At 41.9% G+C, this 23,654-nt stretch overlaps 1 protein-coding gene across 1 annotated transcript in view; it reads left to right on the top strand.

Moving 5' to 3' along the window:
• The first annotated feature begins 10,114 nt into the window (after positions 1-10,114).
• LOC138595604 (cadherin-7-like) overlaps positions 10,115-23,654 on the top strand; it is a 113,042-nt gene continuing 99,502 nt past the window's right edge. The window contains exon 1 of the mRNA XM_069666928.1: positions 10,115-10,354. Within this exon, the coding sequence (XP_069523029.1) occupies positions 10,115-10,354 (240 nt within the window). The remainder of the gene's footprint in view (positions 10,355-23,654) is intronic.

Below are 23,654 nucleotides of genomic sequence, written 5' to 3'. Positions count from 1 at the left end.
TACTTTCCTGTTATCTATCTCAAGTATTTACCTAGATATTTTTTTATCTCTTTTAAGGGTTCTCCGCCTCGATCTTCCTGAGAAAGAATGAATGTCACTCGTAGATGTGCTTCGCAGAAGTGATATCGCCTGATGCTATATGGAAGATGCCACGAGTTCATGATAAACTCTCAGTATCATTGATTATTCACACAGATGCAGAAGATTGTCCTTGAAGAATGACTGTCTCTGCGGCGTTGGCAGTCAGTGTCACCGAGCGCCAAGTCATAATTTTGCTTGCGTGCAAAATTGCATCTGCAAGCATGACAACATTTTCAACAGTCTGTATATCAATGAGGATTAAGACAATTTTTATATGGAGGGTGCAAACAGAGGAGCTGCAGAATCTCCTTGTGAGGAAATATGAGGAAAAAATACCCAAAATGGGAGTAGGGATGATTAAAACCTGTTACATTAAATTATTCGAAGTCTAACCCTCTGGAAGACAAGTTCTAAGCTGCAACTCAGCAAGATTGCTATTCCTCCTCCATAATCTATTTAACCCTCAGGGGAGCAGGAGAGGTATGGGCTAAATTAGTGTAATCTGAATGAGGTTTTCCTGAATATGGTGGTTTCAGCCAGTGAGGGATTGTATCCGCCTCCGGCCTCAGTGGCCTGACAGACAATGAGGATATGACCATCTGAATCGATACAGCCAATCCCCCATGATTAGGTCATCCATTAGTTCACTTGATCTTTCGACCCTCTTACATTGCATCTGATGAAAATGTAATCGCTCAATACTTCCTGGATGATTAGTCCAAATCCCTGCTACTCAAAGAGGAGGAGCAGGAATGTTTTGATGCGGCGTATGCAAATAAGTCCGGCTTTTGTATTTTGGTCATGGTGCCGGAGTCACAGAGGACATCAACTCCGCGGCCTTGTCCCTTGAACATCAAGGCCCCCTCTGCTGCCTCTGATCCCTGGCTCTGCGCAGCCTATGTGGTGAAATGCATGGTCACACACTGTATGCTATGCAAAACCCACACGGGCCGAGAGAAACATTGCTGCTAATGCGTCTGGGCTCGACGGAAAGAAAAATCAATCAACAAAAAGGATTAGAGTAAAATAAAAAACAATTAAAGGGGCATTTTAACTTGTGTTTCAAATGTCTCGGAGCAATTATGGAGCGGAGAAGGAGTCAGAGATGAATTAGAACAACCAGCAAATGGAATTCAGTTTGATGATAAATCAGTATCCCACTGTCAAGATCACGGTGTGAAAAAGGTCACTCGCTTTGAATCATTGCTCCGCCAGCACCAAAGAACACGAAGGCCGACACAGTGGGGCGAATTTGATTTTCATAAACTGAAAAACTTGAATCAAATTTAATTAATTTGAATTGTAAGGGCATTTCCATTTTTTACTGGATTGTTTTAAAATCCGCATTTGCATAAGAAGACGAACCAGATCATGTGTGGCTGTTTCATCGCTGTTCTCTAACTCTCGTCGCAGCGCCTGGCTGTGCTTTGTGTGTGCAGAGTGCTGTTCTACAAAAGATAACATATGTTATGACAGCTCTTTAGCTGTGAGCACAGCAACATCGTTTCTTTAAACGTCCACCAGGGAAATCAATACCTTGTTTAGAGCTGAAATTGGCCAGTCAATGCTACAATCATCTGTTTCCAATGACAGTGAAAGGTAGTTACTGGAATTATAATGTCAGCTGTCTTTTAGTCGCTCAGGGATTTGACCAGAAACAAGCATCACTGATAGATTTATCCACTTATTTAGCTCTTATCAATCGGTATACTTTTTACATGCATGTTAGAATATTTATTTCCAACCAGATCCACGTATTTCTGAAGGGGGTTCTCTGCAGTTGTCAAGAGTTATATGAAAAGATTGTTGATAGCTCTACAAATAAAAATACATACAGTATATATATTAATATCCAAAGTGATTCGTTTGTAACAGCAAAACTCAAGTATGTCACAACTGAGACTGTGAAATCTAGCTAACAAGGTAGCAGGAAAGTTCACTTAAAAATTTTGATCAACGGCTGAAATTGTTGGCTTAAAGTAACCTTTACTGTGTTAAAATAGACAGCAATAGTAATTTTGACATTTTGTAGCTTAAAGTAAGAAGAAAAGTTAGCTACAGGTAAAGGGCAAACAGTTCACTGTAATCTAAAGTAATAAAAAAGAGACTTTATATTGTTAGCAAAATGCTATATAAAAACAGTTAACATTGTAAGCTAGGAATAACTGAATAAAACATTTAACATTGTTGGCTAAACGATATAGATGAACTGATAACACTGTAAGCTAAAAATAAAAATAATTTAAATTGTTAGCTAAAGAAAATGTAAAATGTAATCACTTGCTAGCAGTAGAAATGGATAAACAGCAGGCTACATTCTGCTAAAAAAGAGCTGAAAATGTTAGCTAAACGTAGCTTAGTGGAAAAACAGCAGCGATGGCTAAAATAATGGGCAAAGAGTTAGCTAAAGTAGTGGATAAATTGACCTAGCTAATAGCCCACGAATATGTATTTTATTAAAACAGATGGCTAAACCTGTCAAAATAAATTGTTAGCTAAACGTGGCTGCGTGCACTAACAGAGATAGCTAAAATAATGGGTAAAGTGTTAGCTAAAGTAGTGGATAGATTGACATAGCTAATATCCCACCATGCTATCAAAACAGAGGCTAAACCTGTAAAAATAAACTGTTAGCTAAATGTAGCTAGCAGAGGGAGCTAAAATAATGGTTAAAGAGTTAACTAAAGTTGTGGATAAATAGACATAGCGAATAGTCCTTCAAAGGTATGCTATTAAAACAGACCTGTAAAAATAAATTGTTAGCTAAACGTGGCTTAGTGGACTAACAGCAGAAATAGCTAAAATAATGGTTAAAGTGTTAGCTAATGTAGCGGATAAATTGTCTGCTATTAAAACAGATTTAAAAAAATGGATGAGCAGAAAATAGCTCAATTAATTAATAGATGAGTTGAAATACTGAGTCACATTTACTTTATGAATGGTTTAAATAGCTTAACATCATGCATAAATGGTTAAAATTGTTAGCTAACGAAAATGTGTAGCCTTAGATTTATCATGTAGTCAGATATAGTAGCCCTGTACAAATGCAAACTTGTAATTCATCTGTATAAAAAGTATTGTAAGCTCACAAACTCGTCTTTTATAAAGTCAGTATGGTAAAATTACCTCGTGTTTAAACTTAATTCACCTGAACAGATTTGATGTGTGGTGCCAGTGACGGATGTACGTCTTAGAGCAATAACTATTCATGTAACTAAACGGTCACTGAGATGCGGTACATGTTGGCTATATTATGCAGACCTGATTATCCTTGGAGGTCATATGTTATTAATGCTCCACGAGATGCTGCAGTCTCCCCTCACTGTTTTTCTTGTTAGTCTGTGAACAAAGAGACCCATCAAGCAGCGTGTCACAGGGGAGCAGATAACAGTAGACCAGGTGAGCGGAGGTCAGAGCATCCTGATGAAGAGGGCGGGGTGGAAAGGGTGGAGGAGCTGTAATGGAGGCATGGCGGTTAAATGCCGGGGCCGGCCGTGAGTTCCTCAGGGAGCGGTGCGCGGGCCACATCACCTCGGGCATCTCCTGACCGCACGTGATTGATGGGGAAGAGCTGACGAGCCGGGCTCCCAATGTCACTCTCCAATTAAATAACTCTCACCGCTGAACTGCAGCCTCCCCTCCCTCCTGCTACACCTCCCTCTTCTCCTCCCTTTCACCTCTCTTTCTATTATCCCACACCCACTCTCCCTCTGTACTCCATCTCCCTTTTAGTTCTTATTTAGTCCTGTTTCTATGCCCTCTTACCTCTTATCTTCCTGGCATTGACTTCCTTTTCCTTAGCTCCTTTCCCTTTGCCTCCACGTCTTTTCCCCCCTAGTTTACTGTGGGCTAATTTCTACCTCTCCATTGTCCCGAGTCTCCAATTTTAGCTTTGCTAACTGCTCTTCCAGGTATGACAGACAGAGGCTGCTCTTTCTATTAGTTTGGGTCATTGCTCCCTTCCTAAATGACGGCACAGAGGAGACAAAAGGAGCTGCACTATTGAAATGAATCTGTCAGAGAAATGCAAAATAGCAAGGGGGAAAACACACAGAGGATTATCCTCGGGTGACTCGTGATCGGTGTTTAAATAAATGTAATGTTTTCTAATATGAGAACAGGTGCGTATACTTCAAAAAAACAAACCCTCAGAGTTCAAACTGTTGTACACTGACAAGGCTTAAAGATAATAGTGTTTTACTGTGCACATGCCCGCGTGATTAGCAGGAGATGCTAGTGCTGGCTGTATGTTTACTGTCACTAATTAGGAGTGTAGCTAATACTGCTTGGTAGAGGTGCAGTAGTTTGGAGAGGGCAGCACCATGCTGCATTCCTGTCACAACAGAAGCTCAGTTTGCAGCTAATTGGAAGAAAACAAACAGGAACTGGAGGCCAAATGTACACGTTTTCAAAATAAGGGTAGTGTGAAGTGGGAGGTGTGAAATAAACTAAGAGAAAGAAAATTAAAGAACCTTGATTAAGGGTTAAGAATCAAACCGAGTTCTCTATTATCTTCACATGTGACTTGCAAGATTTAATTAATTCCAAGGTGAAGTGGGGTGTTGAATTCCTCTCAATGGTTGCAAAGTGTCAAGAATTTTGTCGTGGTTTTCTTTTCACAAGCAAACGCAATCATTTAACAGTACACATGCCATCTGCTGCCAAAAACTTGGCAGGTTTGAAAAATTCGGTTCTTCTTTCCTTGAGCCAAAACGCTGCGTGTGTTTTTCTGGCTCCCTCAGCACCAACTTATTTTGGTCAAACTCTTTTCGATAGACTCTCTCCTCCTCGCTCCATCTCCATCTTCAGTCGGCTAAGGGTTTGGCTCAGATGAGAGCCCCGTCTCGTCCGGTGCTCCTCGCTGCTGCGCGTCCCCTGTTGCCTATGTAAGAGAGAGATGGATACATAAATATACCCGAAACCCTGCAGCTGGGGTTCCCTGCACAGCACAGAGGCGGCACTGCGCAGGATATACGGAGAAAGAGAGAGAGAGACAGAAAGAGAGAGAGAGGGAGAGAAGAGGGGATCAGACTTGCCACATCTCTGCCAAGGGTGAGAGCATTTTACGCGCGATCCAGCCGCCGATCTCCAGCAGCACTTCTCCTCCATCAGGACTAATTTCACCATGAAAACTTTTAAACTCTTATTTTGACAGACGCCGATTTCCTCTTTGTGTTGCGTGGGGAGGAAAAAAAAGCCACAACTTTTAACAGCAGACACCATCTGTGCGGCGGTGAAGTTATTTCATCTTCTTTTGGTGAGTACATTTCGGCACATTTCACAGCGACATTTGCGAATCATGTGTCGACTTTACCCATTCCCACAATGCATCTGAGTTAATTCGCGGTCTGCTTAGGTATTCTGTGCATTTGTGTGTCCCGTCGCTTATTTAGTGATTAGTATTCCGTGGACACAGGTTTCCTGCGGCGGTCGCTCACAGAGATTTTTAGTGTCGGTGTTTCCGAGCTGCCTCACTCCCATCACCTTCTTCTCTCCTCTTCCGCTTTATTCCTCCAAACCCTGAAGTTGTTCACATGTTAAATCGATCTGTGTTAATGATGCGGAGTGTTTTTTCTATGAGACAAACGTCTCTTATTGATTGGGAACAGGTGCGTCCTGCGAACTTTTTTTCCCTCTGCATTGTGCAGGTGTTGACAGCTAATGCGCAATGATTGATACTTAACAGGAGGGTCAAAGCAGGCAGGTCACATCGGCTGGCCAGAAGGGTACCTGCTGATTTACACAGCAAAGAGACCGTGTCAAAAGAGTCAGCGAGTGCAGAACTGTGCTGCAGAATCTCAGCGTTTCCTTAGAAGAAGCATAAAAACTGCAAGCAAGCATAAAAAACTTATAGAAGTGTATCAATAAAAAGAGGAATATGGATCATTTCAAATTAAAAGAGTCTGTCTGTCGCAGGTGAATGTACACCCACATGTTTGGAGAAAATCCATGAAACTAATGACTGCAGTGGGAGCAAGTGGAGGCAGAGTGTTCTTCTTTGTTTAAGGACAAACAAAAGATGACATGCGGATCGATAGAGAATAAAATGACTTATAAAGGTGGATATTTCCTGCGGGGCGAGTTTATTTCAGAATCAGGCTTTAAAGCCCTGTAGGTTTGCACGTGCAAGCGATTGTCTCGATGTTCTCCTGCATGACAATAAATATAAAGATAGAATAAAGAATACAAAGTGAACAGAATGATGCAAATTCAAGCTAAATGCATGAACTGATTGGAGCTTTCTGACCTTGTAAAACGCTAAACTGTCTTCTTGTTGCCTGTTAGCCCTGTAGTCAGCACTGCGAGGGGAGCATGATATAGTATTTTGCAGAACCCATCAGCAGCATTTATAAATTATATCATGTGGCTGCAGGATGGGGAGGGGGAGGGGGGGGTTTCTACCTCTCTAAATGTGTGCAAGTTAAGGTCCAAGTTTTTATCCTCATGATTCCAAAAGAAAAACATGAAATGAACATCGTTTTACGCTTTAATCGGGGAATGAGCGTTTTAAGGAATCTTTCAGCGTCACATTTTCCGGCTCCTTCTGCAGCTTTGGAGTGTTCCAACAAAAAAACATTGAACTCCGTCAAACATTCGCTTGAACTCTCCGCAGATGTTGCGCTGTGTCTTTTCCGCACGGCGTGCCAAACACACACACAGACGCTTTCATGAATTCAATGCAAGTCTAGCACGCAACTAGAGGACGCAGGTTCAAGCACCTGCATCAGCACGAGTCCTGCCTTTACGTACCCCCGAGTGTCCTTGAAGATCCTCCAGCTATAGTGTTGTTTGTGTGTCTTTGTGGCTGACCCTGCACTCTGAGTCACCTGCAGAGAGGCAAACAAAGAGGAAAGTTCCAGGAAAAATCAACTAAGTGCCACGCTATTATGTTCTTGTATGAGAGCTGCTCATGAGGCTTTCTTCGGGGGCTTCAAATGGCACAAAAAGCCTGATCTAGATCCTTTTCTTCTTCATTAAAACACTCAAAATGAAGTAGAATCTATTATAAAGCATCAACAGCCTCTATGAAGCGTCTCAGGGCGTAATTAACTTGCGATGGCAGCAGTTTGTGTTGTTGATTCTGGCCCACGAGTGAGGACACGTACACGATGATTGAGGAGAATATGGATCAGGGGAAGCGTGTGATTGGTTAGCGAGCACTGTAGCTCTGGTAATCCTGTTGTGAGACTGGCAAATGGGATTAGAACACAGTGTGTGTAAGAGAAACAGAGCCGGGGGATGACTAGGGGGGCTTTACATTCACGGCTTTATCTCACATTTTCACTTAATTTGGCGCCGTCGCTCTGACACTGCGGCCCAGAGATGAGTCTCTCAACAGGAAGACAAGTGAGGATTTTTTTTCCTTACACGGCTGGTCTTGCAGGAGTGCCAGAAGACGAAGTGTTGTGATGATATTTGAATATTCTGAAGGGGAAGTTTGATTTCTTTCTGCAGGCTGGAGAAGCGAGCGAAGCATTTCGAGCGTGTGGCACCAGCCGGAGCTTAAAGGCAGAGGGTTAAAACTGCCTTTAAATAAGAATAATAGACAGTTTAATATCCGCACATTGTCTTTCCCCCCCTCGAGATCGCCCTCTTCTTTACATTCTCCCTCCTTCCCGCTCCTCAGTCACTCATCACACTCGCAGACATCAGGCCTAGCTGTAAAACAAGTCCCACGGAGCGAGATGATCCATCACAGGAAACACGACCCCTTCATTTGTTTCCCCTGAAGTTTTTATTCCTGTTTCGTTGTCACTCCGCCGCGGCTCCACTCGAGTGTTCTCATATCAGCTCTGCCTACTGTCAATCACCTGACACCGACAGGAAGAAGAAACAGCCTCCTGTCACATCAGCCTCTTTGTGTTTGTGTCTTTAGCGGCTAATTTCAAGCTAGATTTGACGCTTTAATTTTTAAACTGATTAACAATTAAAATATATTGGAAAAAACCTGCTCCCCCTGCAGCATGAGTTACTTAATAATACAGACAAATCAACTAGACAGTAAATCAGTAAGAACTCATTTAATAACAAGCCAATATCAGCCTTATTGAGCGCTGCAACCACATTAGCGCTATCTGCACCCTGTATCTGACTCCCATCTCTCCCAGTGTTCGGGGTCAAGGGAAACGAGAAGCATTAAGTCGAGCGCTCGGCTCAAACTGACCCTGCACTCGCCGGTTTTTTCCTCTCTTCCCCCACAAAAAACCCACCGCTGCAACCTGCCTTCACAAGTCGTGCTGCCCCGCAGCCAGATCTGCTCCACTTTCCACCTCGACCGTTAAATTGTCATGCAGAGGCTGTGACTTTGAATGTGTTTGTCCGCGCACGTGCACGCGTTGCAGCCGTAACGTGTGAGGTTGTTATGTTCGGCCCCTTCGCAGCGTCTTGGGGAAAGTTTCGCCTTTCAGGGGTTTGTTTGCACCTCGACCGCAAAATGAGAATTTCCTCAAATAAATCCTCGTACATTCAGGATGTTTGTCACAAACATGAAGGTGTCTGCAGAGGTGACGATCCATGTTGTCGTGATGCACTTGGTGTTAATTATTAGCACTGGGTAATGACTCTGCTATGGCGAAAGTACAGCTAATCACTTCCCACAGGATGTGTGCGGTGCTGTTTTTATTTTGCTGTTGGGGGAGGAGGAAGTAAAAGGAGAACTGTCGGAGTCTGTGTGGGAAGAAAAGAGGTCGCTTTATGCCAAAGCAATTACCTTCCTCATGCAGGGCCCTGCCAATATTTAGCGTGGAGGAGAGAGAAAGAGAGGTCAGGGAGGAAACAAATAAACGTGCGGTCAAGTGCTCGCTTTTCCCGATGTCTTGTTTTCAGAGGAGCACTTGAAGTTGAAATGCGCGAGTCAGAATCTCTCCAAGATGTTGCATAAATCCGGTTGAGACGTCGAGTCCGTTGTTGCGTCTCAAATTAGTCGGATGATACCAGCGATATTATGAAGTTTGAGTAATTGCTCAAGTGCTCAGCGCTGCCGCGATGTGTTGTGACATAAAGAACATTATCTGTCAGCCGATGCTTTTCTCTGCTTTGACACATCTTCATGTTCTGGCATCTTGGGGGATCTGTCACGGCATGACGGCAGGGAGACAGATCCCCCCTCTCGCATGTGCCGGGCCCGGCGAACAGACTGCTGGGAGTAGAGGTCAGGAGCGCCCGGGCCATCATGCTGCTGACAGCTCAGATTTATTTTTAATCTCGGGTGATGAGAGCTCGCCACACAGATCATGTGGCTTGTTAGTGTTGAGTGGCGAGGCCCCTGCACCATCGCGCCTTGATCTTATACAAAGAAAATGTGACAAAATAACGACCTTGGTGAGGTAAAGCTCGGGTAATTGGGAGCCAGACGGACGGAGTTTGATTGTTATTCTGCGCGAGGAATCTCTTTGCTTATGTGCATTAAAAAGTCAGGTCATTTCTCCTCCATCTCACCCTTATTAACACCTCTGACCTCGCCCAAAGTGAAGGACATTCTGTTGATTGTACCAAGCTTATTTACTGTCCCTCATTTTTGACCAATTTCGTTATGATTGCTGAAAAATGTCATTATCGTTGCATCAGCAGGCACATTACTCGCTGTCTAAAGTGACTGCGGTCACACAGGCAATTTTGCTGACGGTACTTTCTCTCTTCTCCCCTCTATGTCTTTGTCTCTCTCTTTTTTTCCCCCTCCCTCTCTCTATCTGTCTCTCTCTTCTGATAGGTGCCAATTATACAGCCTGCGCGCTGAAGCCGCCCGGTCGCCGCTGACCCTGTTAGCCGGCTTTAATGTCAACTCCCTGGCTCCAAAGTGAAGGGAATTACCCCACTCTTAGTCTCCAATCAGGGGGGAAAAAAAGAAGAGCAACACAGCAAAATGCAGAGCTTGACTCTTTTGCAGCGGGTCTGACTGCTCTTGCTGTCTGGTGAAGCACAGGGTCAGGACTGTGTGGATAAAAACCCCCGAGGGTTTTGACATTTCAGCCTCACTGTCTTTTTTTAGCGTCCGCTCCTCTTCTGGCCTCGGCGCCTTTTGGAGAGCGCCCAGATGATGGGGTGGTGTCGCTCAGGCGTGTGCAGCGCCCTGGCTCTCCTGGCGCTCCTGTTCCCCCTGCGGGAGAGGGGGAGCTGCTGGGGGCTGGACCCCACCTCTGGGGATCTGGAGAAGTCCCCGCACTCTGATCCAGACCCCTGGGAGGTCCTGCACAGGCACAGACGCAGCTGGGTATGGAACCAGTTCTTCGTATTGGAGGAGTACACAGGAAATGAGCCGCTGTATGTTGGCAAGGTAAGCGATCTGTGACTGTTAATGGAGCGGCATTAGCGCGGCTTAATGTGTCGTTACATGCACAAGTAGCAACAACACGAACCCCTCATGACAAACTGATTCCCACATCCTCACATAACCTACTTCTGCAGATCCTGCACGAGACTTTAACACACCTGCACAGTGATACACATATCAATAACCCCTTACCGTAATGACCTACAGAATCTGGGACACAGAAGTGCGGTATAGAGCTGTACGTATCCCCAGCGCCCTACATGAAGTGTAGCGAACAAACGAAAAGATAAACACAGACAGTGTAGGAAGGAAGGCAGTCTGCATTTTATTCCGTCCAGGCTGAAGTACGTGCTTGTACAAATGTGCAGTTTGAGTTTAGAGGACGGCGTGCGACGTGACAAGGTAATTTGCATTGCAATCATTCCCCCAGAAAAGGTGCATATTACTCAAACGTGTCTTTGTGGAGTAGGTGTTCTGCCAGGGTACAAGCCGATAGATCAAAGTAATGCGTGTTTTGGCAGATAAACAAGTACGAAACCCTCCCAATGACACAAATGGCGGAGTTAACGTGAGGCTACGCCGACAAAGTGACTGATTGTGCGTTGGTGAGATACACTAACGCCGCTTCTCTATTATGCATGACTTTCCCTCAGGTGAAAGTGAGCGCAGACCGGTGCAAGAAGTGCTTCACTTACATGAAAGTAGGACTACCACAGTTTAGAAACACTCCATCACGAGTTAATGTCCTTCATTCATTCAGGAAACGATAAAATGGACTTAAGTAGCAAAAGTGACAAACCTGTAACGCTGTATTATAATCCCTCTATAGCATTAGCATTTATAGGCAGCATAACAGCAGGTTATCTAATGTGTGAATCAATTATATATAATACACTGCGAGTGTGTAAAATTATGGACAAATACATGAATTAGTACTTTAGGTACTAAACACCGTCATGTTCAAGGTCCAGTGTTATTGTGTTGTTATTATATAGTGTGTTATACATGAAGTGTTTTGCTTATAATGTTTGTCCCTAACAGAGGTGTAATTAATAAGTTTATGTCTGTAGACGTTTTAATACAAAAGGGCAGTAAGTGTCCAACATGCATTAAATACATGTAACCACTGCTTCAAGTTTTGAGCACTGCAACAGTGCAGCACAAACTGTATTATAAGCCAATTATATATTTTGCATGTAGAACACATGAGCTCTTTTCTCCAGTTCAACAATTCATCACGGTCATTTTCCGACAGACAGAATCTCAGTTAAAGTTGTAATCTCAAAATTGTTCTCTTTGGCGGCACCTGTGGTGATAAACAGTAATTGCGGGAGCACACTTCCCCGATATCCAGACAGTGTCGCATGTGTGACGTCCACGGTTGGCTCCGGTTATAACTCTTGATTTTCCTGGCTGACGGTCGCTTTCCTTTTCAGACAGTTTGCTTCATCTGAGCGTCGAGTTTGTTTCTTTTTCTTTGGATTTTCACTTCTTGTTGAAGTTGTATCTGTAGTCATCCATCTTTTCGTTGTTTGTTCAGCCATAGTAGATTACTGTTTACTCGCAACACTTGCAGAGAGCGGAAAAGCTGCCGCTTAGCTCCGCCTACCCTCTCTGGCAGACCAACCACTGCTGGCTGATGGAAAACGCGTCACTAACTGGGCGCCGCTTGTGATTTGTTCCGTGAAAGTCGCCACAGACACCCAGTCTGTAATACTGCAAATGCAAAGGCTTTCATCAGTGAGCTATAGGCTCAATCACCATTGTGTTGCCTCATTCGCCGATAGATAGAGACTTAACAGACGTTTATTTACATGAAAATCTTCAAGATTATTACTTTAAGTACAAGTACAAGAGTACTGTGGGCAAAATGTATTGCTGCTTTGAACTGCATTATAGCAGTCCCTCCAGGATATCAGTAACGAGTAAATAATACAGTTAAAGACACCCTCTGATGTTTATACAACATTGCAAACCTCGGGGGATCAGTGAGTGAGGTTCGATGGCGTAAATGACTTCACATGCACAGGAAAACAGGAAAGTTGGACAAATTTTCGGAAAAGTTGCGGCAATTGGTTGAATTTTTTGTGAATTCGCAGAAACGCAACTTCCTGGAGAGACTGTTAAACACAGCCGGGATGTTGAGTGTAAAACAGCAGTTGGTATTTTATAAGCCACTAACTGTTTTTAAAGCTCCTGTGAGGACTTTTTTGCTGATCATTAAACAGACTGAAATTAATTCTGATGTCTTTATATGATCTATAAAAGCAAAGCAGACCATCAGCGACAAGACTGATTGTTTCTATATAGTTATTTTTAATGCCTGAAGCTGCTGGCGGGGGGGTAGGTGTCAGACGAAGCGATTAGCTGCACGCTGCCTTTGTTTACATTTTCCAGGGAAAACATTTAAAGTGAGTGATACATATGACTGTTAAGAAAGCAGGGTGAGATTTTGTTGTTAAAAACCACCACTTGAGCATGTACAGGACAAAATCAGCAAAGAGATAAGAGGTGCGGCTTTGTCCACAGGGGGCGCCAAAATCAACACAAACCGAAAGTTACACACAGGAGCAAATGTTAAGTAAATGTAGTGGTGTTAAAAGTTCAAGCATTTCCCTTTATTTGCCAGTACAAAGTAGCGTATGTAATAAAGTAGAAGTTACAGGTATTTCACTTCAACTATTCATGACTCAAAAAGCCACAAACAAATGTAAAAACCAAACGAATTTAAGGTATTATTTAAGAGTTCAACAAACAAAAACAATGCCTCATAAGGCCTGTGTGGGTGTGTTTTGATCAGGTTTGATTGACAGCAACCAAACAACCCACCCACTTAGTTTTGTTGCATTTAATTTTAACTCAGCCCGGCCCACGTCAAAGCCGTGAGAGGAAACAGAAACAGAAGTCTGAATCGTATCACTTTGTTACATTACACATAAGTGTAGGCAACTAGTTAGCATAGCGGAGGTCAAACTGCCAGTATTTTCCTTGTAAATGAAGTAGAATGGAAATAAAGTACAACACAATGGAATTTCAAGCATTTAAAAAAAGTACCTCTCTTATGTTTTCTGGATCTAATTAACACCAACTTCTATTTTAAAAAACTGTTTGGTTAAATCGTCGGTTTCCTCCACGGAGTTCGGTGCACACTCAGCTTTCAGCACCACTGTCTGAACGGACAGCTCCTGCCTGTTAAACTGGCTCTGGTGTGTGCTGTGCGGGGCCAGATGGGTCTGGGATTGGTCTCTAGATCCCTGTTATCTTGGAGAATTTTCTGGTCTTATTATTAAATTAGTTTTCATCTTTCCGCTCATCTGCAGGATAATCACTCTCATCTGCATGTATTTGCCGGGTCTGCTCTCACAAGCCCATTTCCTTGCTGTCTCTGAACTGGATTAGCGTCTCCAGCTGGAATTAGGATACATTTCACTGTCCTATTGTTCTCCCTCTCTGTTTTTGCCAGAGGGCTGTCGGAGGGAAGCTTTAAATCAGAATGAGCGTATTTGTGACACTGCTGGAGTTCACATAAAGGTCATTTCTTGTCCGAGCGTCCCTCGTGTCTTAAGCGCTGTCTTGTCTGATCTGTGTGGCCCCAGATATCTACTAAACCTGACTGTTTTTTGGCGAGTGTTTTTTTGCTTGTGAACATCTGTTCTCTGATTCCGATGTTGTGTCCTTGTCCTGCATGTGTCGCCTGTTTGAAAGTTACAGCAGAGAAGCGAGTACAGTAGAGAGGAATTTCAAGAGCCTCTTTTCTTTTACACATGCTTGTGTATGATTGCTTTTCTTGTTAGTAAATCCCAAAGGACGCGAGCGAGCTGATTACTTATTCATAGATGTGTGGAGATCTGCTTATCCACATGGAATATACACAAACTCATTTGCAAGCCCTTTTTTTTCCTAACAGGTAGGCGTTTTATTTCCTCACATTTGCGTATTGATTGTTCCTTATTTTGTTTGACGTTTGTGGATTTAGCAGCAGCACACAATACAAGCATGTTAAAGCAGACTGGCAACATGTTTACATCTGACCTCATGCCCCCAGTTCAACGTAAACATTTCACAAATATGAAAAATCGGATTCGTTTCTTCCCTGCAGGCAGAGCAGACTTCCCCGGGAGCTTGTGAAGCTGTCACATTATTTGTTCCCTGAGATCATAGTTGTCATATAGTGTGCGTTTGCGTGGTATCACAAGGACACGCTGCTGTTGTAAAAAGTCCAAGTGGGACAGTGTGACCCCAGTTTGAGCGACACGGAAGGTCCCTGCCATGTCAGGAAAATGACCTTACTAGAAATGAATTCTTTATGTAGCTGCTGCAAAAAAACGACTGACAGACACGTGCAGCCGAAGCGCCTTCTTTCAGACTCAGCTGTAAAATTTCAGCAGGTGATGACACGAGCAGTAATTGCTCCAGTCGGATGATTCTAATATGACAAACAAAAGGAATCTGTGTCAAAACTATGGCGCACTCGCTGCACATTCCGGTCATTTATTTGGCTTGAAGCGAAGGCGAAATATGATACAGTTGGTATGAAATGGGAAGTCATCACTTTGGCCCGCCCGCTCCCTTCGCATCTGCAGCCTTCTTGGCTTTAATGCATTCTGTCAGATTCCGAATTTCACAACCAAATGTCTCATTATGCCTTGGCACTCTGCCTCGGGTAAGTGTACTGGCCTGGAATCAGCTGCAGTCACATCAAGCCGGTGGAAACATACATTAAAGAAGGCCTTAAACTGCACAGCCTTCCGCCGCAAATTGGCGACGCTTCTGTTTGAACAAGCGCTGCAGCAGCTCATCCACTTAACAAACACATCCTGGTAAACATGTTGTTATGAACATCGTCTGCAGTGTTCATGTGATGTGCAGGTGTACCAAATTGTAGGCGTTCAACTGACATGTTTCGATCGTTGTTAACCCTTTAAACTCTGCAAAAGACATGAGTCAGCCAGTGCACACATTGGTGCTTTTGCTTGTTTTGATGTGATTTCTTGGAAAATCTTCAAATGCTGCAGATCACTGGAATCTCAAAAGCATTAAAATTGTGTCAGAAATGTGAAATGCAAAAATCAGAGTAGAATTTTCATCAGATTTTGCTGAAAACACATCGATCCAAAACAAATCTGAAAGTAAAAACATGAAGGAGTTGCTGACTCTTTCTCAGGAGCATCTTCAGATGCTCGAAATCTGTCCGACGTAAACGTTATTTTGGTTGCATGTTGCAAGTTCAGCTAACAGTTTTGTTTTAGACTATTTTAAACAGAATCATGCAAACAAAGATCTTGCTGGGCAGATGTAATGATGTCATCAGCGAACATACAACACAATGACGCAAAACACAGAAGACTGAACTTTCTGTTGCAAACAGAATGAAGGCTTTAGCTTTTCTAATTTTCATTTGAGATTGATTTCGACAGAAAAAACGGAGCCTCTTTGATGCTGTTTTTACCTCAAGTAACATAAAATAAATACATCTTTAATGATTGTGCAATGTGATGATGCAAAAGACAGGATCCTTAGCTTACAGCTGCAAATAGAATAAAGTCTCTAGCTATTGAAGTTTTTATCTTTGATCAGTTTTAATAATAAAAATGACCCCCCTTAAAGCCGTCTGCAGAAGGTCCTTTTCTAAGGGTTAAAACTTCTTGCCTTAAACTTTGGAATACATTTCCATCTATTCAATATCGTCTTAAAGCTGCTGTTACTCTCTTTAAAGGAGGTATATTTGTTTCTTTTTATGGATCTATTTATGTTTAAGTGACTGGAGAAATGTGCAACCTGTGAGGCAGAGTGCCGCTTCACAGAAGACAGACACGGACCTTATGCTGAATCGTGCCTCTTTTTTCATACACGTCTTCAGATTGGCGCTCTGACTCACCATCAGAGTAATGGATGGACCTCTTTCACCTTATAATTCAGGCAGCATTAGCGGGGCTCTCCTGCTACACTCACAGAAGGATTTCTTCCCATACAAATAAAAGATCCTCGATGAGGAGCACGGAAATGGAAAACATCTCTTGATGGAAGAATCTCTTATGGATTGCTTTCAAAATCTTGTCTCAAACATTGCAACGAAATAGGAAACAGGAGATTTTTTTATACACCATTTTCACATGGGGGCCATTTTCCTCTGACTTCAAACTCAGGGGTGAGAGAGTCAAAAGCTTTCATAATGTCGTACTGCTGTTGTATGTCATAATAACGCACATAAATGTAGGGAATCTGACAAATTGTAGTTATTTAATCACCTTCAGATTAATAAGCAACTGAAAAGTAATTAGGCCTGTATTTTGAGTTAAACAAAATTCATTAGCTTTTCTCAGACTACAGACTATGTTAGCATTCAACTACTTTCTTAAGCCTTTCTTACTGTATCGGAACCCACTATTGAACCACATTGTTAGCATTAAACCACGTCCTAGCTAACGTTACTGTTAGCTAAAAATATAAGCCTTTCTTACTGTATCATACTATAACTCTATCCAACAAAATTGTTAGCATTCAACCTCTTCCTAGCTAACGTTACTGTTAGCTACAAATGTAAGCCTTTCTTACTGTATCATACTATAACTCTATCCAACAACATTGTTAGCATTCAACCACTTCCTAGCTAACATTACTGTTAGCTAAAAATGTAAGCCTTTCTTACTGTATCATACTATAACTCTATCCAACAAAATTGTTAGCATTCAACCACTTCCTAGCTAACGTTACTGTTAGCTAAAAATGTAAGCCTTTCTTTCTGTTCCTTACTATAACTCTATCCAACAACATTGTTAGCATTCAACCACTTCCTAGCTAACATTACTGTTAGCTACAAATGTAAGCCTTTCTTTCTGTTCCTTACTATAACTCTATCCAACAACATTGTTAGCATTCAACCACTTCCTAGCTAACATTACTGTTAGCGACAAATGTAAGCCTTTCTTACTGTATCATACTATAACTCTATCCAACAACATTGTTAGCATTCAGCCACTTCCTAGCTAACATTACTGTTAGCGACAAATGTAAGCCTTTCTTACTGTATCATACTATAACTCTATCCAACAACATTGTTAGCATTCAACCACTTCCTAGCTGACATTACTGTTAGTTACAAATGTAAGCCTTTCTTACTGTATCATACTATAACTCTATCCAACAACATTGTTAGCATTCAACCACTTCCTAGCTAACATTACTGTTAGCTACAAATGTAAGCCTTTCTTACTGTATCATACTATAACTCTATCCAACAACATTGTTAGCATTCAACCATTTCCTAGCTAACATTACTGTTAGTTACAAATGTAAGCCTTTCTTACTGTATCATACTATAACTCTATCCAACAACATTGTTAGCATTCAACCACTTCCTAGCTAACATTACTGTTAGCTACAAATGTAAGGCTTTCTTTCTGTACCTTACTGTAACTCTATCCAACAACATTGTTAGCATTCAACCTCTTCCTAGCTAACGTTACTGTTAGCTAGTTTAAGCCATTCTCATTGTATGGAATTCCACTATTGAACCACATTGTAAGCATTCAACCACTTCCTAGCTAACGTTACTGTTAGCTTGGAATTCAAGCCCTTCGTATTGTATTGTATAACACTATCAAATGGTATTGTTAACATTTAACAACTTCCTAGCTTACTGTAATGTAAGCTAGGAAGTGGTTGAATGCTAACAGTTTCTAATAGGTTATCAAATACGTTGTTTTACGTTGTCATTTGCCCAGATGCTGCTCTAAAAATTGAATATCCACTGTCTTTTAAGTTCTCTGAAAGCAATGAAATGATAACGATTTGTAAGAATCCCTTCATTAATACAATTTACATCATGGAACGCAGCAGTATGATAATAATAGCATTTAAAGCTTCCTACTCTTAGCATGACATTGGAGGAGAATGGCTGCCTTGTAATTGCAACAAGTGTTACTTCATGATGATATTCACGGCAGCAATCATTAGACATTTTTATGAGCATGCATCATGAGGATAATTTCTGACCTGGTGGCAAGAACCTGGTGTTGTGCGTGACAGTAATTCAGTTTAATAATCAAACAATATGCATCATGGGCATGAGGGATAGTCCCACAGATAATTACAATGGAGCCAACAAAACAGGGAGCTATGCAAGCTACTTCATTAGCATTCTATTAGGCGTTCACTGTCAAATGGGTTAGAATCATAGAGCACAGGGCGCCGCTGCAAAGGTCAGTCTCAATAGCATCCACTCACACTCGCTGCTGCCGCAAACACATCGACGCAGCTGGGGAGTAGTGAGAGCAGCATGTTGAGCTGCGGAGGAGGGTGATTCAAGCTGACAGGGGGGACATCATACACACGGTACCCAGGGACAGGAGCTCACAGTTGGGGGGGGGGAGCTCATGAAGCATCCTGGGGGCCTCTGGGACGGTGGGAAAGCCTTTATCTGAGCCAGGGAATCAAAGAGGATGAAAACAGCAGTGTAAACTAGACCAGAGGGTGCTTATCAGCGGGGTGGGGGAAAGGACAGAAGAGGAGCATTGTTTACACTTGCACCCTCTCATATTGGGCCAAGGCTGGTGTCAACATCGGTTTTTAGATGAAGTCTAGTAAAGTCCAGACGGAGGTCAGGGCAAAGTCAGGACAGTGTGGTTAAAGCTGAGATTGATTCAAGAGCGAAACTTGCATTAAACTATGTGCAATAAAAAGCTCAGTTATAGTCCCTGTATATATTTACCAGGAGTCCACCTCAGGCAGCTGAAAATTCAAGTATCAGTGTTGATTTATTATTTTGGGAAATAAGCTTATTTTCTTTCTGTTGAGAGTCAAATTAGAAGATAGACACCACACTCAAGCCTGTCTGCTAAGTTTAAAGCTGCAGCCGGTTAGCTTAGCTTAGCATAAAGCCTGGAAAGACAGAGCGATTGTCAGCCTGGCTCTGTCTTACATTAACAATTTTCAAAGGAAGCCAAAAGAAATGCTTATTTATGTGTATCTTGTCTTTTCAGAGTTTTTGAAGCTACCTTACATCCTAATTGATTCACTTTGAGACGACCAGACTCCATTCGAAATTGCCTCAATTTTGGCAAAGCATCCTATTGATCCTAGCGAATGCAGGGAAATTGCATTGACCTCAAAACAGCTGTGATCAAGTGTTAATACCATAAAATGTACCCGCTTTTCGCCCCATAAAAAGGATGTTTCAATTTAGCCAAGCAAGATGTCTTGAGGTTTAGCTGGAATGACTTGTCCTCCAGTCAGATAGATGTCTTTGGGAGCTATGCTGGGAAGAAGTTGACATAGAGACAATTTTTCTTGATAAAATGTAGCCTGACTTCATTCGAAGTTTGATAAATCTGTCAAACTGAATTCTTCTCCAGATACAGTGCATAAAACATAGAACATTTCAAATGTGGTGTTCTTGTTTACAACATGTTAACTTGAAGTTGGCAAGAGTCATGGATCTTATACGGTGATTTACTTCTGGTGTGTTTGCCCTTATAGCAGGAGCTGTTTGTCTCTTTTGCAAACTTAAGTTATTATTTACGACTTGGATTTACTCGCTCTCCACTTGTCTCGCCCCTCGGCTAGCTTCTTCAAATTTATGGCGCCCTGTTGATGGTTTGATAAAAACAGGAGGTAAATCAATGTGGCGTTTGGATGTACTGTATTAGGTAAATACTCTTTCTTGCAGCTAATAATACTGTAATTTAATTAAATATTGAGGGAATATTGTGTGCAGAGGGGGCTTTGAAATAGTTGCTGTGTGTTTTATTTTATGTTTTCTGTCTGTATTCACTTTTATGTGCTTTTTTTCCCATCTCAACATGGGGTAGCCGAAGTTTCCTGAAGTGCTGATGTATTGAATTTTCAACATCCCCAACAGGTCTGATCTTGAATAATTCAAGAGAGATCCTCAGCCTGTGCTGAGAGGGTAGACGTACTATGAATACACACAAAAGTTAAGTTTTTAGATCTCTCCATTTTTCCTCTACAAAGTGGATAACAGGTGGCCCGGAGACTATTGTGTTTGGTATCATGGCGGTATCGTGCATTCTTCTCCAGTTCAATGAATAATGGAAGCATGGCAGGGCTCAACCACATACAGGAAGTTCTTACAATGGAGCTGGATTAACACTGCCACTTGTTCACCCAAGAAGGTTCTGTTGTTTAAAGATGAGACCATTTTGAATATATTTTTAGTCAGTCGGAGAGCAGAAACAAGACGTGATGTTAGCAGGGGTGTGTCTAGACTTTTGGGACTTGGGTGGCCATATGCTGGGGGGTTGGGGGGGCTTTATGAATGTGTGTGCACACGCATGCTGAAATAGCATTTACTATATTATTATTCACCATTTCCGTCTCACGTATGCACGGGGAGAACATGCAAACTCTACACAGAAAGGCCCACATTGTCTGAACGGTGATTCAAACTAGGAACCTTCTAGCTGTGAGGCGACAGCGCTAACCACTGCACCACCATGCAGCCCCCATTTCTGTCGCAATTAATCATACAATTGATACATTCCCGTGTACACTTTTCTTAATTTAAAATAACACAACACAGTATCAACATAAATCTTCCATTTTTAATCCTTTAATTCCTTAAGAATATTTATCTCCAAACTCCACCTATAGTTAGTACCAACAAAAGAAAGTGTCTCATATTAATTTGCCACAAAAACTAAAAGCAGCTTGTTGCAACTGAGTCCACTAAGTTTGTTTGAACATAAGTCCCAGCTCTGACATGACTGATAGCCAATCATAGTTTATAAAAACGGGGTGGCACCCGGAATGGCCAATCAGACTTCAGTAGGGCCCATGCCACCCCAGGCCTCCCCCTGGACACGCCCCTGGATGTAATAGACCCAAGAGAAAGATAATGGTCAGGCATCTGTGTGTAGAGGCTGCCCGACTGTTCTCAAAATGTGATGAGGCTCGAGAAAACGCTGCTCGTTTTTCATGGTCTGACTAATTACATTTCACATGGATGGGTATGAAATGAAAGCGGTTTGATCTCAGTTACCTGAAATTGGGTTTCACACAAATGATTCACCACCAGACAAGACACTCGAGGCATTACAAATGTTTCCTTAAAGTACAATTATAGAGATATTGAGTTTCTTCATCTCTATTATTTTTCCTTTTACTACAGACACCTTCAGAGAGTTTCTCATTGTGTCAAGTGTGCGCTAAGATTGATTCATTATGAATTACCCTCTGTTGCTCATGGGACCCCCAGGTTTAAAGGCTATCAAACCTCCATTGATTTAACAAACACTGAAGCTCCATAGTAATCACATTATTCCCCACTTTCAGCAGTAGTCTAAATTCAGAAACATCCATTTAAGTGAGAAATGTGGTTTCCTTTTTCAGGTTAAGAGAGGAACAATGATTTGATTAGCTGAGCCAGATTTGTGAAGGTGAAACCCAATTAGGAGGTATGCTATAATGCTATCTTTGGATCTTGGAGTTGGTGTATGAGACATAGTGTTGGAAAGTACCACTGAATTAACCAGTACCAGTAGTAGGAACGACTGTGGAGTGTAGGAAAATTTGGGCAGAAACTAAGATTTGGTTAAACATATATGTATAATTTGAATATATAACATTAGGGGGGAAATAAATAACTCACAAATAGACATGAGGCTAACTTTGTAGGCCTACATTTACTGTCACAACCAATAAACTCCCTCCAACTTGAGCCATTTGAACAACTTTATACACCATATGGGAAAGAGAGAGTGTGAAAATTAGCTTTAGATTAATGGTCAAAATGTCTTCATGTTGTACCTAACCTGCTGACAAAATACCAAAAGTCAGCTAGGCTAGCAGCTCTGTAAGGCTGTAGGGCCTAGTCATCATTGCTTTAAGCTAAGTGCCAACATTAGCATGCTAACATGCTCACAAAGACAACAAAAGTTTCAGCTTGTATAATGTTTGTATGTTCAAAATATTAGTATAGTGTTAGTGTGATAATGTTTGCTAACTGAAGGAGCCATAACTCAATTTGAAAGCCTCGAATGATTCTGTAAGGCTGCAAGGCACAGCGGCGTCTAAGCTAAATGCTAATATCAAAATATCGTAATGCTAACATGCTGATATCAAAAATGCTGATTTTATCATGTATATTATTTAAATTTTAGTTTTGCAACAATATATTTTGAGTTAAATGTGTTGAAATATTTGCCCAAGTACAATCTTAGCTGAGGATAGCGCTAAATGGAAAATCAGAGCGTCAACATGTGATTAAAATTCATCCTGACGTGATTTGTACAAAATTCTATTCATACAAATCGTCAAACATTTCAGTTTAGACCAAAGTAGTGGAGCAATATTTACACCCATATAGCTGTGCCACCAGCATGATTAATAATATCACAACAATATTAACTTTTATAATAATGAATGTAAGAAAACATCAAACACAACAGCTGCTTCGATGCAGTGATACCGACGCTCGTTAGACAGGTCTATGACAGCGCAGCAGACAGAAAAGGTTTGGAAGCAGTGGCAGTAATTTATTGCTTTAACAAACAGGTAGTTTGTGTGATTTATATCAATGGTAGATGCTCTTTATAGTAACGTACATGCGCTCATTGTTTACAGTAGCGCTCTGAGGGCTGTTCCTGACATCAGGCTGTTTTTTTGGAAATGTTAGAGGGAAACACGTAAACGAATTATCCGACTTTCTCACCTTAACTTGATTACTCTCTCAGTAATTTGCTTTTATGCGTGTGTGTGTGTTTGTGCGCATGTAAACGTGTTTAAATTGCAGTAACCTGAAGCCTTCTACTTCCCCTTCTCCTCCATCCACACACACACACTCTTTATCCAGCCCAGCCCCCACACCCTCCTCCAGACATTTCCCATCCAATGGATGAAGGGACCCTAATATGCTAAAACCAGGGATGCATTGGCCACCTCTCGCTGTAATTAAATTCAGTCATAATGAATCATAGCCCCTAATCCTAAAACAGGCTATATTTCCACAGGGAGGAGAAATGACCTACATGTACTGGGAAAAGCTCTTAGTATAGGCTTTCTACTACGGCTTTCTTACTTGGCATCTGTTCTGAAAGCATGACAAACACACACAAACCTCACTTTGAGCTGGGTTGAAAGTAAACGACTAGAGCAGCGTGCTTGTTTCCATATCAGTAGTGTTCATTATATATCACACAGGCTGTAGTTACCTAAATCAGGTAGGGACTTCAAAAGATTCATAGCAAGTCATGTTACAGTGTGCAATCATATCTTAATAATGTGGTCAAATCATCATCTTTTTTTCAAACTTTTAGGGCTCCAGCTCCTGTTTTGTGTCTTGAAT

This window comes from Semicossyphus pulcher, unplaced genomic scaffold (assembly GCF_022749685.1).
Source record: "Semicossyphus pulcher isolate SPU_LCO1_2020_fin unplaced genomic scaffold, fSemPul1.0.p SCAF_18, whole genome shotgun sequence".
Lineage (NCBI taxonomy): Eukaryota > Metazoa > Chordata > Actinopteri > Labriformes > Labridae > Semicossyphus > Semicossyphus pulcher.
This window is presented reverse-complemented; position numbering and strand designations above follow the sequence as displayed.